We start from the raw sequence: 17,106 nt of genomic DNA, 5'->3' as shown, positions 1-17,106 counted from the left end.
AAACATTAAGATACGCAAAATTGATACAGACAAATACAGTTGGTATTTCTCAAACAAGAAAACACCTTTGCAGAAATAAAAGTAGTGTTATTATGCATTTTACAGTTTGTCAGTGAGCATTTGCAGAGCGGGAAAGGTTTACACAAAATTCCAATCGTCACTCGCTGAGAACATCCAACACTGACGTCATCTCTGCTGTGCACTCCAAGGGGTATATTTACTAACATCTCCACTACTAAAAACCTGCACTTTAGTAAACATACCCCCAGAAATGTGTATGCCGCAGCATAGGCCCATCAAACACAGCAAAGACAAAGATAGACCCTGTGTACATACAGGCTTCCACAAAGGCTATACATAGCCACATTTATTTATTTATTTTAGACAGTTTGCTATATTAATGCTTTACTAAGTGAGCCGCAGCTGAGATAAACAGAGCACAAAACAGTTTCGGAGTAAGCCAATCCCTCTAGTACAAAACATTCATCATCTGTTGGTGTTTCTACAGTGATAGTAGCAAATGCCAAAATTACTATACACAATTCATACACCATATGTCTGGACAGTGTTGTGATCAGATAATATAGGGCCTGATTCTGAGTTACATGCTGCTGCGACTGTTATAGCATCTTTTGCTGTAGTCATATCTGCGACTTTATGCTAATGCTAAAAAAAGCCCTTCCCCTGGAATACAAGCCGTGTGCAAGGATTGGGATGCCCACTTTGTGTGTCTTTAGACAACACAATCCCGCTTGGCGTATCTTCAGATGTTACCACTGGTTGCCCCATCAAACCCAACCATATATGCAACATTCCCGTAACACTCCTATAACATGCCCACCAGACAGTGCATGTTTGCGTGTCTGAATAGCCACCTTCCAGTCACTGTCCAGGAATGCCAAACAAGGTTCTGAGACCGTGCAACTCAATCGCTACTGTGGGATGCATGCTCTGTGGGGATGTAGTCAGGATCCATGCGGTGACCATCCGGGCAGTCACAATACCGGCAGCAGAAACCCGAAGCTCAAAACATAGATAAATCCCAACAGTGAGTATTAGGGTTTGAATTAGGCTTCAGTAGGGGACAGTTAGGGTTAGACTTCCAAAGGGAACGATTAGGGTTAGGCTGCCAAAGTGAATGATTAGGAATACGCTGCAGGGGGGTGGGTTAGAATAATAAATGGTAATTAGATCATAAATAAAAATTAAATCATAAATAAAATTAGACTCTATGGGATTTGCATTTTTCTTCGATTCAAAATTAATTTCCTGTGAATATCTGAATTTAAAATTAAATTTACAGTTGATTTCAATCAAAACTGATTGTAAACTATACAAATATGTTCCCTTCCTGTTCGTACAAGTGTCCAATTCTTTTTAATTTTTATATTAATATAGTGTTTTCAATATGGATTATTAATAATTAATTTACTTTATATGTTTCTTTAACTAATACCCATTCCTGTTCTTTTTAAGACTGGTCTATGTATAATTTAATTACCATCTGTACTATCTCATGTGTTGTTAATTATTATTTACACACAAGCTTAAATACAGAGTACTTGGATATGTAACGCTGGCCATACACGTTACAATTATCATGGCAATACGACCGATATCCACGTATTGCCCCGATAATTATAGCGTGTGTGCAGGCGACCGAGGGTTAAATATTGCTTGGTCGGGCATGCCGAATTTCCCAGCATGCCCGTCCGATGCGATATTTAACAGGGAAGCTGTCGGCCGCATCTGGCTGTGTATGCCCAGCTGAGGTCAACAGACAGGCACTTCCTGTGTTCCTTCCACTGGAAGGAACAGGGAAATGTCTGCTCCCCCTGGGGCGGAGCGCAGATGTTGGGCTAATACACTGAGAGAAATCTCACAGTGTATGCCGCGGACATCTGCGGCTAGCAGATGGTATTATATGATATGTATGTTTAGAATACTCCCTAAAATGTGTTGGGATTCTGACCATCGGGATTCCATTGCTGGTATTGTGACCATCCATGAGTCTGAGGCACAGCTGAATGTACGCTGGTTGTGAGGCATGTCTTACATGTTTTTGCATTATGCATGCTCCAAAACCATGTGTACGCTATTATGGGCAATGCAGAGTCATATGCATTTCAGTCACAACCTCCACTGGTCTGTAACACAGTGTTCTCACACGCAAAGTTTGGTGGGGGCATAACAATATAACTGTGGACTACACAGAATTGGAAGCAAACAATAATATGCCTGGTTTCACGGGTATCTTTTGCACCTAGAATGGGTAGAATGAGGAGGTACAATGCGCACTGATGAGCAGCAAACCATGCGTACCGATAGGTGACAGGCATACCACATGATGGGATGTAGTTCTGATCCTGACGCTTGGAATAGTGGCGCTGGAATCCCGACACCAGTCTGAATCCCATGCCAGCATCCCAACCGCTGACATTACCACAGTAAGTATTGGTGTTAGGGTAAAGCACTAGGGGGGAGGGTTGAGGTTAGACTGCGGGGGTGAGGGTTAGGTTTAGGCTGCAGGGAGGGAGGGTTAGGTTTAGGGCTTGGGTACATACCAGTATCTTGCAAGAAAAATGGTAGTTGCTCAGATCAGCTTAATTGCATAACACAGGTGCTTGTAAAGGGCGGGGTTTACACTAACACAGAAAAAAAGAGATTTGCCCCCCAGCACACTGCAGCAAAAACAATACTTAAATCCTACATGATAATAGCGATTCAGAGGTATTAGTTACATACATTTGCAAATATATGAATAAGCGCCAGGCCAAACGTCAAGGCTCCTCTATACTGGCGTCCCTAGCATTAAGGGGTTCACGTCCGAGAAGGAAGGCACCCCAAAAAAATTCCGACCAAGGGCCATCCCCAGGGCATCACACGAAAAAGGGAAAGAGGTGATAGTGAAGTATAAAGAAAAGATGTGTAAGTATAAATCAATAAGTGTTAATGAAATGAGAAAGAATTAAAATGACACAAATAATATACAAACAAATAGAGAAGTGATAAAGGTATTCTATGTGAATTAAGTGGTGATGCCATGAGAAAGGCCCAGTCAGAACCCCCCCGGGGGCCCCACTCCCAAACGCTCACCCCAAAATAATTATTGCTACATAATGGTAGCACCCACTCTGGGTCATATAATTACAATTGATGTACTGCATGATAACAGTACATATAAAAGCTGAGCTAACTTACCTTGGAGGTACCCCAAAATACCTCTACATGGCACTATAAGCATCAGCCCTTGAAAAAGTCCCTAGGAGGGATGAAACGCATTGGGGCACACACCCATTTGCCCATATTTGTATTATACTTTGTATCTGTGTTTTTTATCACCAATATTAGGGGTGATTTGTGCATTTGCTTATTGTTAGCTTCCAATAAATTCATTGATTTTGAAGCTAGCCACACTGAGTCAGTGGTTTATGCTGTATAATTTGGGTCCTGCACGCACACTCTCCCAGCAGATTGGGACGCAAAGAGGAGACGGACCAGCAGACACAACCACTGGGTAAGTCCACTATATCTTACTGAGACTGCATTATAGTGTCCATACGTTACCCTGATACTGCGTTCCTCTTTTGAGGTGAGTTTGTGCGGAGGAGGCAACACCAACAGCATTTGTTTCACATAACATCAGTATCCTGATTGTGGAAAACTCTGCCTAAAGTTATTGCCAACCAGCTATGCATTACTCACTGTTATTAATTTGATGAAGGATATTCAGCCTGTTTTATAGAGTACTTTATTTACTGTTATTACCGACCGGAATCGCACCACAAACTTTATATCTGTGTCCAAGAATACTCAGCCTAAAGATATTGCGACCTGGCATTTATTTAGAGACGTAATATCTTCAGGAATCTTCGTCCTGCTTAGAGACTCATTTATTATTATCTGGCAATACATGTTATTTTCAATATAAGGATCATCATTCAACTCCCAGCCTCAAGTTTTTGTTCACCTGATTGCACTTTGGTTTACTTTATTCATCTTTGATATACATTAATATTAATTTTCTGTTATATATACATATAATTCTGCCTAATTATATATTCATTTTATCCTTTACCGCAGAGCGCTATCCCCCCCCTTTTTTTGTCGCATTGTTCTTGTTAAAGGAAGTAGGGACACTTCCTGGGAGAGCAGCTAGTGGTATCATTCCATTCCCTTGTCTGAGAGCGCTGACTGCTATCCCTTTTTTTTCAAAAAATAGTTTATGGCTAAGGGTCCTAATATATTTATTTAAATAAACAAATAGCATAAACAAGTTAAGTTTAGTTGCCAGCGCAAATTTTAGGCCCTTCTTAAATAACAAGACTTCATTATCAGTCAAAGTTTTATTTGAAAGATTAAATATACCACTATAATCTCTTAACGCCATCTCACGTTTTTGATGGGATTTCTTATGTCGATTTCCTCCTCATTTCCCTCTAAATCTATTTCTCGATTTCTTTTTTTATGGCCACCCCACTCTTTTTTCTCCTTTGTATGTCTGAGGAGTATGGTAATGTGTCATATGGTCCTTCTCTAAAAAACGTGAAGTGGTTAAAGAACGGGATTCGTGGGTAATTTCTTTTTGGTTACTGGGGACCTATTCTCACGAGTCGGGGTATCTACTTCATCCTTCAGGTTCAGAAAGCTATTGGGATGTTCAAAATCTGACCAAGAGCTGTTTCTTCTCGTTACTGAGTTATTGGGCCTCGGTGTACGTCGAGAGTTAAATTTGTTATATGTTTTCTTATCTCTATTAGGCTCAGATTGGTTTAAATAATTGCCTCTCTTCTAGGTGTGATGATATATGTAAGGGTCTTAAACCTGATCTAATTGGGTGAGAATTTCACTGAGATCTATAATAGGTTCTCACTTGTCCTTTATTATAGTCAGTCTGGTCTCTTAGTAGTTTCCTATTCTTTGTATCAATAATTGATTTTTAAAAATTTTACATTTTTCTATTCACTTACATGTCTCTATTATCATATTCAGGGTATTTCTCATGTTCTTTCACAGTTGTTTGTAATCTTTCTAATTCTAATTGAATATTTGCAATTTTACTTTCTCTATAATTAATTAATAGTTGCATCAGACTCATGTAGCATTGATCTAGAACAGCATCCCATTGTTCAGTAAAGGTGGTATCATCCATGAAAGAACGTGTAAATATTCTTAGTCCTCTCTGGATTAATTCCTTATCAATATACTTTTGAAGCATAATTTTATCACATCAATGGCGGGTTTCTGCCAAAAATAAAAACTCAATTTTATTAAAAAATTGATGCATATCATCCTTTGGACCCTCTACAATGATCATAGCATCATTTTGTGGATAATCTATATAGTTCTTATATATATACATCTATTCTCCATGCCTTGGTAATGTCACCAAATGGCAGAATTTAGTACAGAGGCAATAAGTTTAACTATAAGTATTCACACTAAGACATAGAAAGTTTGCAATAGGTCTGGCCCACATTGATAGCTCAGCTTGATCTAATATAAGACTGTTCCCAACCTACCTTTCTCATACTGAAATAAATATGAATTTGTTATTACATTTTGATGGGGAAGGTGTTGTAGGAGTATGCACAACCCACAAAGTATTCATTAAATGCTCTTGAAGTAACAGCGTTGTCTGACAGTATTCGGCCACTCTTACTTACACTATTGGGTATCAGGATGAATAGAAATTTAAAGGAATATTTTTGTCTTGTGTGAGAGGTATGGTTGTCAGATCTGTTGGATTTAATATTACATGGGGTCAGAGGTGAAACATGGAGCCATGGTGCCAGGAGCAAGTGTGTGATTACATTTTGGTGGTACCAGTTTTTCTCAAACATTTTTCAACATGCCCTCCCTCACTTTTTCCTTACATGATTCTCCTGGAGTGCTGTCAGCTACATAGGTCCAGGCTGGAACACCAACAGCAGTGTGACTGCAGCAGTCATATGATCTAGTGAAAGGAGAGTCATCATCTGATCGGGACCTACTAGGGCTACAGTTAAATTCCACAGCAGTCTATAAACAACTGAGCAGGACCAAAATATGCACCGCAAATGGCCCCAAAGCTGGCGCCCAGAGCACGAGCTTCAAATGGTCCGCCCAGGCTACGCCACTGCATGGGGTACATATTTTTACTATTTGTCATCAACATATTATAATAAGTAATGGGTAGGACTCCAACAGTTTAAAATGAAATTCCAAGGCCCACATGTGACATGAAATTTGTTCAGAAAATAAAATTAACCCTATACTTTGTTTTAGGGGCTAAATAAAGTAATATGGTTATAGTAATTAACTCCATATATGTTAAAGGAGTTATTCACGCTTGATTATTCCTTTATTCATTTTGCCCCCCCCCCCCCTCCTCCACATATAGCAAATAGGTTACCTGAAGCCGAGCGTTTGCCCTCACTCTGTCTGCTCCCCCTTAACCCACAAAAAAAAGAAACATATTTTCATTTGTTGAATGTTTATCTCACATGTGCAGGAACATATGTTTTAAACATGTACTGAGTATAACAGTGTTATACAATTGTGAAGTAGGATTTCTTTCTGTTTCACAGTGACGCCTGCACCCACCACACCCGCTGTGGTCTCAGAATGTTATGAGGGAAATGGTACTACTTACAGAGGTTCAACATATATGACGGTTTCAGGTAAAAGATGTCAAGCCTGGAGCTCCAAGGTGCCACACTCACATTTAATAACACCTGACAAATTTCCAGATGCGTAAGTAAAGTTTTCTTCAGAATAAAAAAAAAGTATATATTTGATTTTTACAATTTTTTTCTCAAATAAATTGCTATATTTTTTTTATCAATGCAGATTACTTAAAATGTCATAATATCCTAGGATACATGAATGATGTGAACATACAGTATATATTAGCAGCTGTGAGAAATATCTTTTGTTACCAGTGATGTCAGACAGTGGGAAAGATATGCTACATGATGGTGTCCATTACAGGAGATATCTCACCCATATAAGACAGTAACAGAGATATCATTATGCATCTGAGCAATTAATAAACCTTCTTCATATCTCACTCAGAGTTTACACTGCCCACATTATGCCCATGAGGGTTTCTAACAAGTATAATCACAGTCTCTTCATCTGGTTCAAACTCAGCATATTGTTGTTAATATTATTATTTTTATTATTATTATTGTTATTTATAATGCAAAATACGTACAATTATATGAAATACATTGCATTTCATCAAAATGAAAAATGAAGAATTTATACAATTTGAATTGTGTCAACTCTGCAAACTGTTCCCCTTATTCCGCAATTTGTCCTTAATTAAGTGCTCCCTACCCATGTCGCACATCAGAATGAATCATCCATTGTTGTCCCAGCTCCATTCATAGAGTTACACATCCAGCAAAATGCTAATTTGTAAATTGATTGAGAAATGACATTCCATAGAATGGCGAAACAAAAGGGGGACTTGATGATGGTATCTAATTGCTCAACTCTGCAAAATTCGATTTGTGCAACTGTTACTAGCAATTTACTGATCTCTGTAACTAAGGTCAGCATATCCAAACTTAACATATTACAATGTAGTAAAATACTAATATTTGTAAACTTACTTCAGTTATCAATAGTAGTTTTTGTGTGTGTCCCACTTTGAGATAAGGATAATAGAATAATTGTGTAATTTCTAATGATTCACACTAGGTGTGAATCATACTGTATATGTGTGTGTATATAGTGTATGTGTATATAATGTGTGTGTATATATTTCATCAGATATGCACTACCAGTCAAAAGTTTTGAACAACCCCATTTTCCATTTTTTTTATCGAGATTCAAGCAATACAAGTCAAGTGAATAACTTGAGATGGCACAGAGGTTAGCAATAAGCTGCTAGAGTTTAAAAACAACAAAAAAGTTTTTAGGGCTGACAAAATTAAAAATGTAAATTTCAGACTTATTTTGAAAAAGTTATTTTCAGGGAACAGGGTTAAGAGCTTACAACTGTTTTGCAGCACTGAAAAAAAGGCTTGACTGGGCTTATGGAGCAAAGAATCAATGTCAAAATCTTTGGTTCATCACACAGGGTTGAACTTTTGAGTAGCCAAATGGATGATTCCTCAGTGATTGTGGTTTATTTACTAAGCAGCAGCTTGCAAAAAGCCATCACCTCCCAGCATACTTAAGCCCAAACTTTAAAAAGGCAATGCTTTTAATGGGATGCAGTCAGGAAGCCAACGGTCGAAATGCCGACCACCAGCTTCCCGACTGTGCAATCACACAAACAGGGGACTAATGATAGGCGTCGAAATTCCGACGCCTATCATTACCCCTACGTCGGGAGGCAGACGCCCGGCATACCGAACAAAGGTAAGCCGGGAAGTGGGTGCGGACAGCCGCGGGGGGGGGACTTAGGTTTAGTTTCCCCCTCGCGAGGGTTAATCTAGGGGAAAGGGGGTTAGGGTTAGGCACCCCCGGGGGGAGGTTAGGGTTAGGCACCTCCCCGGGAGACTTAGGTTTAGGCTGTGGGGGCGGGGGGGGGGTAGGTTTAGGCACTTACAGGGGGGGTTACTGTTAGGTGCTTACAGGGGAGGTTAGGGTTAGGCACTTACAGGGGAGGTTAGGCACCCCTAAAGGTGGGTTAGGGTTAGGGGGGGGAGGTTAGGGATAGATAGTTTTCATCTAGGTTTTCACTCCTGCCAGTCTTTCGGCATCAGGATTTGAACCGCCGGACATAAGTCTGGCAATCATTCATACCGATCCCCTTTTAATAGCCCATGTATTGCTATTTAAATAAGGATGTGCGCAGACCCCTGTGTTTTTGTTTTGGATCTAGATTGGTTTTGCCAAAACCCCCCTTGCGTGTTTTGGATCTGTATCTTTTCCACAAAAATTATAAAAACAGCTGAAATCACAAAATTCTTGCCTGTTTTATTTAATACAGTATTATTAACCTCAATAACATTTATTTCCAGTCAATTTTGACCACCTCACAGCTCACAGTATTGATTTCATCTAGTTTAGGCCAAAAATGTTGCATCGAGCTAGCTGGCTGACTAAGCTAAGCGACAGGAGTGGGTGGCACTAACATGTGGCAGTTCAGCTCCCAACATGGCACATCAGGAAACAAATGTTTTTTATTAATCAAGACTGAGGCCTGAGGCTGTTGGAGTATGTATGTAGTTGAAGGTAGGAAAAGGAAGGGTTGATTCGTAGTAAATTTAATTTAAGTTTTGGATTCTAAAGCAAATTTAGGGGAGAGCATGGGTGAACAATGTGACCCATGTTTTGCCCACAAAATCAACTTGGTGGTTCAAAATATTTTTTAAAGGGGCATGCAGGAGATGCTGCCTGTGGCCATATAAATTTCTGGACATTTTCGGCATTCAGCAGCCACATGTCAAAGACTTCAGCAGCTGTGGCAGTTCAATTACCAACATGGCACATCTAGGAAAGAGAATGGCACTGCAGTGACAGACAGGATGGCAGTTTAATAAACTATAAAATTAAAAATGTCAGGCAGCAATGTCCCAAACTGCACATAATGCAAAGAACAGAGGTACAAGATAGAATTGTCCTTGGGCCCTCCCAGAGGCGGATTTAGACCTTACGGGGCCCTAAGCAAGACACCGATTTGGGGCTCAAACAATCCATAACTGTATTTTCGTTACTAATTTATTTCCCCTACATTATTTGTAATTTTTCCTCCTTATATTCAACTTTTTAAAACTTTATCAGTTCACGACTATCCTGCCAAAATCAGGACAGTTGGGAGCAGCAATGACTCCTACCCTCTTGCATGAGGGGACTGCCACTGTTGCTGGTCCAGTCAGCTGGGTCCCGGTGCCTGCACAATGGAACTGGCAGGCGCCGAGACCGGCGCATGCGCATAAGCAGCTGTGACGCCGCACTTGGACATAACACCGGCTTCTAGGGACTGCATCAACTACAGCCACTAGAAGCAGTGTAGGGCTGCCCAAAAGGCAGAACAGCAACTTCCACTAGAAGAGACTCTCTACTAATTGCAGCCCAGACTGGCATCCCCAGGGGGACTGTTTGTGATTGGTAGGTAGTGCTTGCAATGGGAAGCCACTGCCAGTCACAGTGTACACAGTGCAGTCACAGACTGCAACTGGCTCACTGAGACAACAGATTTTATTGGGGTGGTTGCAGCCATTCAGCCCCTAGGAAAAATCTGCCACTGGTTGGGAAGTAGTTGCAATTTATCCTGACTATCTACTATATTTCCTAAACTCACAGACATTAATTATGGGAACTGGTTCACTTGCATTTACTAAAAAAAGGCAAGGATTTGACTTTTAATCAATTATTCTAAGGGTAATGAACTAAGGCAGACTGCACAAGTTCTTTCTCAGCTATGTGCTGTGTACAGCTTTACAATCTGTGGGGCCTATGTTTTTTACATAAAATTATGTAGAAATGCAGTTTCTGCATAATTTTATGTACTGTAGCTATGTACTAAAAGCACAATGTCAGAGATTTCACAGAAATTATCAATGGGGACTACAATCTGACCCCTATCTGACCAAACTCCAAATGATCGCGCTGACAGAAAAAATTAGTGGGTCCTAGACCCTCACTTTAAAAAAAATGAGGGTCCTACTCCACTGTTTCTGGGTCCCATCACATATTATGAGGGGTGAGGGCAGGCAGCAGTTGGGACAGTGCTGGGGGCAGGTAACAGTTGAGGTAGACTGGGTTGAGGGCAAACAGCAGTTGGTGTAGAGCTGGGGGTAAAGGCAGGGAGAAGTTGGGATACAGCTGGGGATAGAGGGCAGTCAGCAGTTGCCACAGTGCAGAGAAGCAAGGAGGGGGCTAGGAGTAGGCTGTGCTTGGGGTAGGGAGGGGGGCAAAGGTAGATAGCTGGTGCAGTACAGGGGGCAAGGAGGGGGTTAGGGGAGGCCAGTTCTGGGGTAGTGAAGGGGCAAGGGTAGACAGCAGCTGGAGAAAAAATGTATAGATTCAGGTGCCAAACACTCTGCTTATGTGTCAAGAACTTGATGCTGCTCCCTCACAAGGGGTAGTCAGCCCCTTTAAATTATCATGTATGGAAAAATAACGGGAGCGCACACAAGCTTTGAAGCAATTAAATTCCAATAATTGTGCCTCCACTAATCTGTAGATACAATAGAAATTAATATGAATTTACATAAATTTATAAATAAAAAATTACAGTCCCCTGATACCACTGTGTCGGTCAAACATATAAGCTTATATGGAAATATAAAAATAAATGTGAAAGAAAAAATGGTGGATTTCAAATGAAGTGTATCCCAACAAAATGAAGGGAAAAAAGAGCAATTTGAGACAATGAAAAAATGTAGTCTATCTCATAAGAGTAAAAAGAAAGGCTCAAAAGTACAGGTAAATAGTACTTCTTTAGACCTGGCACATGTTTTCCATATGTCCCTTGTTTAGAACTCCACAATTTTCTGTCTAAACAGATATTTGTATATAACGTAGAGTTAATAACTCGTGTGCTGAATACACCAGCTCCGGGAATTGTGACTGTCCGGTGTTTTTGATAAATCGTGTGGCTTTTAAAAGCAGTGGTAAATATAAATTGTATTCTGTTTGGACAGAAAATTGTGGAGTTCTAAACAAGGGACATCTAGAAAACATGCCAGATCAGCGGCAGTGTGTTTGTTTCTGTCTGTAGTGCAGACTGCACTTACTGCGGTCTGCAATACAGTTGAAGACCCCTGCTCTAGACGCACACCCCTGCTTCTTCTTGGAGCATCTTCTCGGCTTCTCTTCTCTCTTTCTCTGTGCGTGTGACATCACATGCAGCACACAGAGCAGGGGAGAGGAGAGTGACACAGAGAGGCACCCGGCAGCTGACCAATGTGCTGGCAGACCACCAGGGCCGGTTACATATTATACATACATACATTATACGGCCCTGTCAGCGGGCCCTCTGGGATCCGCCGGGCTCTAGGCGGCTACTTATGTTGACCAGCGGTAAATCCGCTACTGGGCCCTCTCACCCACCCTTATATTGTACTGTATATATTAAACAGGACATGCACAGTTTAAAAAACCAATCACTTCAGCGACAGGGACTGGCAATTGTGGCTGAAGCGATTGGTTTGTTTGGGCCCCCACAAAACAAGCTACCAATGGGCAGCTAACATTGCTGGTAATGATCTCTACATACACAAACTAGCTTTACAACATAGGTAAGATCAGATGTCGAATCGTCATCATCATCCCCGTTAGTGTGTACATCTTCTTCTTCACACAATATTAATTCGTCCCCACTGGAATCCACCATTACAGATGCCTCTGTATTTTTTTTATTTAATTGCTGTAAAGGTCTTCCTCGTGGAATTTGTAATTCATTTTGACGAACATCATCATTACCACATTTTGGGGAAGTAACCTCCGATGCCAATCGCTGACAAGGTTCCCGGCTGCGCTGAAAACTCTTTCAGAGTACACACTGGTGGGCAACTTAAGTAAAGCAAAGCCAGTTTGTGTAAGGGACTCCAAATTGCCTCTTTTTCCTGCCAGTAGTGAAACAGACTGTCTGATATGCCTATTTGGATGCTATCCCTAAAATAGTCATCCACCATTCTCTGAATGGTGACTGTATCAGACAAAGTCACGGTAGACATGTCACTCATTGTAGCCAGTTCTTTCAGACCCAACCAGATGTCATTAGATTTTGCTGACTGATCTGCATCACCACCAGCAGTGGGTCTCTTAGGAAAATTTTGTTTTTTTTAGTTTAAAAGATTTTTTTTTCCTTTTTTGTGGAATGTTAATTTATTTAACTTAAATTTTTTTTTACACTTGGGAAGAGCACCCCTGGACAAGGCAGCAGTCCCTTGATGAACAACAAAGCACCCCTGCAGAGCGCAGACGGACCACCTGCAGAGTCACAAATACGTGGATGATAAACTGCGGTCTGGCAGTTTAGTAACTAGTAACTACCTAGCACACACACACATACAAAAAAAAAAGATTTTAACTTTTTTTTTACACTGGGGAAGAGCACCCCTGGATTGACAAAGCACCGCTGGATAACACAGCACCCCTTTATGACCTGCAGCATTAGCCCCTTAATGGACAGGACAACACAGCAGCAACCCTTTATGTGCTGCAGCCCCTACCCCTTGATTGACAGGACAGCAGTAAGTGACACAACAGCAACCCCCACTTTATGTACTGCAGCCCAAGCCCCTTGATTGACAGGACAGCAGTGAGTGACACAGCAGCACCCCCCGCTTTATGTACTGCAGCCCCAGCCTGACAACACTGCACCCTTGAACAAATAGTTACAAGTCACTGACAACAACACACAACACTGACTGCACCCTAGAAGAACAGAGCACATTTGCTCTTTACACTCTCCACAGCTGGAATGAAAATGGCGCCGATCACCGGGACCGTTATAGAATCCAAAACCTGAGAGAATCCAACAGTGGGAGGATGACGTATTGCCTCATTTTCAGATTCGAGTCACGCGGGAAAACCCAAGCCGGTCTTGGAGCTGACTCGGAATTGCAATGTTCGGGGGGGTCCGGTTCTCGGGCTTAAATACGCTGGAAGCGGCAGCTTTTATAAGCTGCTGTTTAGTTAATAAACCCATGACACCAACTGTCAAACAAGAAGGAGGAATGAAGCTCTTTTGCTGGAACCCAAGGTGACTTGTACAGAATGGCTGGTACCCTGAACCAAAAGGGCTACCCCTGCATTTTGCAGCACCATGTAATACCCTCTGGTCTATACCCAAAGCCATGGCTACAGTACTGTAGATGCAGGAAGCATGGTCAGTACAGGTCTCGTCACCTGAGCTGCGCCCCCAGGCCCGCCTCCCCTTTATGAAAAGCTCACCTGACACTGCAGAGAGGTGTTTCCTGGCAGTCCCGGATCTGGCTTCTCAGTATGCATCCAGCATAGCCCACACATTATTCTCTCTGCCTGCTTATAGGGGCAATAATGTCACACCTCCCAGCATTCCTTGTGCACCAGAGGCAGTGTGAGTGTCGTCGATAGATCCCCTTTAACATCAGGTGCTGGATAGGGCCACAGGCAGCAGCGGGAGTCAGTCGGAGTGATCATGATGGTGACTGATGAGGACACAAAACCAAGGTATTCTGCTGGGGTGTGGCTCTCTGGCTGACTTACTGTGCACAGAGGAATGGCATAATTGTGGTGCACCCAAAAATGAGAGGGAGGTGATTGATGCTAAGCATGCCCAGTAACGGAGGGTGCTAAGCCTGCCTGGCAAGGAAGGAGAGGGGTGCTTTGTGTGCCCATTTAGTGTGGAGGTGCTATTTGTGTCCTCTAAGGCATGGGGGGTGCTATTTGTGCCGAGTAAGGGAGGGAGGCCCCTTCAAAATTTTGCCCACAAAGTTCTAGCTACACTCCTAACTATACCTTTGAGGAAAAGAACAAGACTGTAGATTTCAAATCATAGAGTGACCAGTATAATCTCAACACAATCACGCTGGTTTTGGATGAACTGTAGAGAAGTTCAGAAAGCAAAGCAACTTACAAGTGCAACACTTCTCGCAAGGTAAACAGGATAGGAAACAGAGAGTTGTAGTAAATGGAGTGCAGTCTCAAGAGGGAAATGTTACCAGTGGAGTACCTAATGTTCACTCTAGGTGCAGGGTGCTGATCAGTGAGGAGGGCATATTTTAATTTAAGTGCAAAATTTTAGACATGATGTATCGATACGGCTATTGTAGCTTTATCGATACACCACATCTAAAGTTTTGCCCTTCAAAAATAAAATATGCCCTCCTTACTGATCAAAACCCTGCAGCTAGAGAGAACCTCAGGGATCTGTACTTGGACCAGTGTTTTTTAATATCTTTATTTGTGACATTGCAAATGGTATTGAAGGAAAACTATGCCTTTTTGCAGATGACACAAAGGTATGCAACAGGGTAGACACACCAGGAGGGGTAAAACAAATGATTGATGATCTAGGTAGACTAGAGGAATGGTCAAGAACGTTGCAACTACAGTTTAATGCCAAAAAAAATGCAAGATCATGCATTTGGGTCTCATAAATCCAAAAGCTAAATATAGTAGTAATGGCACTATACTGGAAACTATTGAAGAGGAAAGGGATCTAGGAGTCACTATTTCAGAATACTTAAAGGCAAGCAAACATTGTAACAAAGCAATGAGGAATGCAAGTCAGATGCTTGGTTGCATAGGGAAAGGAATCAGTAGCAGAAAGAAAGAAGTGATAATACCACTGTATAGGTCATTGGTACGTCCTCTTCTTGAATACTGTGTTCAGTTCTGGAGGCCATATCTCCAGAAGGATATTAATACATTAGAGGCTGTACAAAGAAGGGCAACTAAAATGGTGCAAGGTCTACACCACAAAACATACCAGGAAAGACTAAAAGATCTTAATATGTATAGTTTGGAGCAGAGAAGGGAAAGGGGGGACATGATAGAAACATTCAAATATATAAAGGGTTTTAACAAGATAAAGGAAGGAAACATTCTTCAAAGAAAGAGAAGTATTAGAACAAGAGGACATGTTCTGAAACTGGAGGATGGAAGGTTCAGCGGAAATTTGAGGAAAAATTACTTCACAGAAAGGGTAGTGGACAAGTGGAATAGCCTCCCATCAGAGGTGGTAGAGGCTAAGACAGTAAAGCAATTTAAACATGCATGGTATAGACATAAGGATATCCTTCAGAAGAAGTAAGGATCAATAAGGGTTGAGGTAACAATATGTTTAAAAATGGGGCAGACTAGATGGGCCAAGTGGTTCTTATCTGCCGTCAAATTCTATGTTTCTATGATTAAGGTCTGCAATAGTATTGGGAAGAACTTACTGAACCATAATTGATATCCGTTGTAGAAAAAATTATGTGTGTGTTCGGAAGCTATAAAACGTGGCTACTGTAGTTTTAGTCAAAAATTTGGATTAAATATTGTTAACTAAATCATAGAATCATTTTGTTTATCTGCGATTGTTTACTTGTCCTACAGTATGATTTCATTTCAGAATGCATTGAGGCATTAAACTTCATAAATTTCAATTAAAACTGGAAAATAGGGGTTTTATGAATTTATTGTGTTGCAGTAAGTAATGGTGTTTTTTATGGTTTGTTGTATAGACTTTCAGAATAGACATCAGTTGTGACGAGTGAGGTGTTGTGATGAGCAGTTCACATGTCAATTTTCATTTTCTTGCATTCATTTTTCTTTGCTTGTCTTCAGAGTGACCTAACTGAAGCATAAAATAGACAAACATGCCACATAAAAGTGGTGCTGGAAATATGGTTCCTTGTCATGTATAATAATTACATCCTAAGTAATTTATACATATCACTGTGCCATAAATCCTATTTTATCATACTGTACATCACAATGTTTGGAAAACTGAAATCTGGACACTATATTTACTAAAGTGCTTGATCTTAGAAGTGTTTTAGAGTTGTTGCCCATAGCAACCAATCAGTTTCTAGCTATTTTCGAGATGGTGCTAGATAAATTATAAGCATAATCAGATTGGTTGCTATGAGCAACAACTCCACTTCTAAAAACCTGCCTTTTAGCAAATATACCCCTGGGAGTATCTAAGGCACATTGTGGGTATAGATGCATCATATTCATAATGGGTGTGACCATGCTCCCAGTGACATTTTAGCACATTTGAAGTGCTAGACCCCCCAACCTCTTTACCCTGCTACAAAGACATACTGGATACACCTGCCTCTGCTACGTGCAGCAGGGACACACTTCCCAACCTACTGCAAAAGGTGATGAATGTGCTCTTTACATGAGGTGGGGCAGTCCCCTCAAATCGGAACAGCTGTGCATGCCTTAGGCTGAAATAAAGTATTGTAATTGCATAAAAGTCTTAATATTTGTGTTTACAGAGCACTTGAAAAAAATTACTGCAGAAACCCAGATAATGAAAAGAGTCCGTGGTGTTACACCACTGATCCTAGCGTCCGATGGGAGTACTGTAGCTTGAAGAAATGTGCTGAAGCTCCACAGATAGAACAAAAGCCCGTTCAGACAACAAAGCCTACAATAGTCTCCTCCAGTCCAGGTAAAGACAGTAAATTTGACAATTGTGATACTTTTTAAAACCCTGTATAAAATACTTTGTTA

General features: G+C 41.0%; 1 protein-coding gene across 1 annotated transcript in view; it reads left to right on the top strand.

Moving 5' to 3' along the window:
* The window catches only part of PLG (plasminogen), a 176,171-nt gene that overhangs the window by 101,830 nt on the left and 57,235 nt on the right, over positions 1–17,106 (top strand). The window contains exons 10-11 of the mRNA XM_088451795.1: positions 6,570–6,735; positions 16,869–17,044. Of these exons, the coding sequence (XP_088307921.1) occupies positions 6,570–6,735; positions 16,869–17,044 (342 nt within the window). The remainder of the gene's footprint in view (positions 1–6,569; positions 6,736–16,868; positions 17,045–17,106) is intronic.

Source organism: Taudactylus pleione, unplaced genomic scaffold, assembly GCF_031769625.1.
Source record: "Taudactylus pleione unplaced genomic scaffold, aTauple2 ptg000006l, whole genome shotgun sequence".
Classification (NCBI taxonomy): Eukaryota; Metazoa; Chordata; class Amphibia; order Anura; family Myobatrachidae; genus Taudactylus; species Taudactylus pleione.
This window is presented reverse-complemented; position numbering and strand designations above follow the sequence as displayed.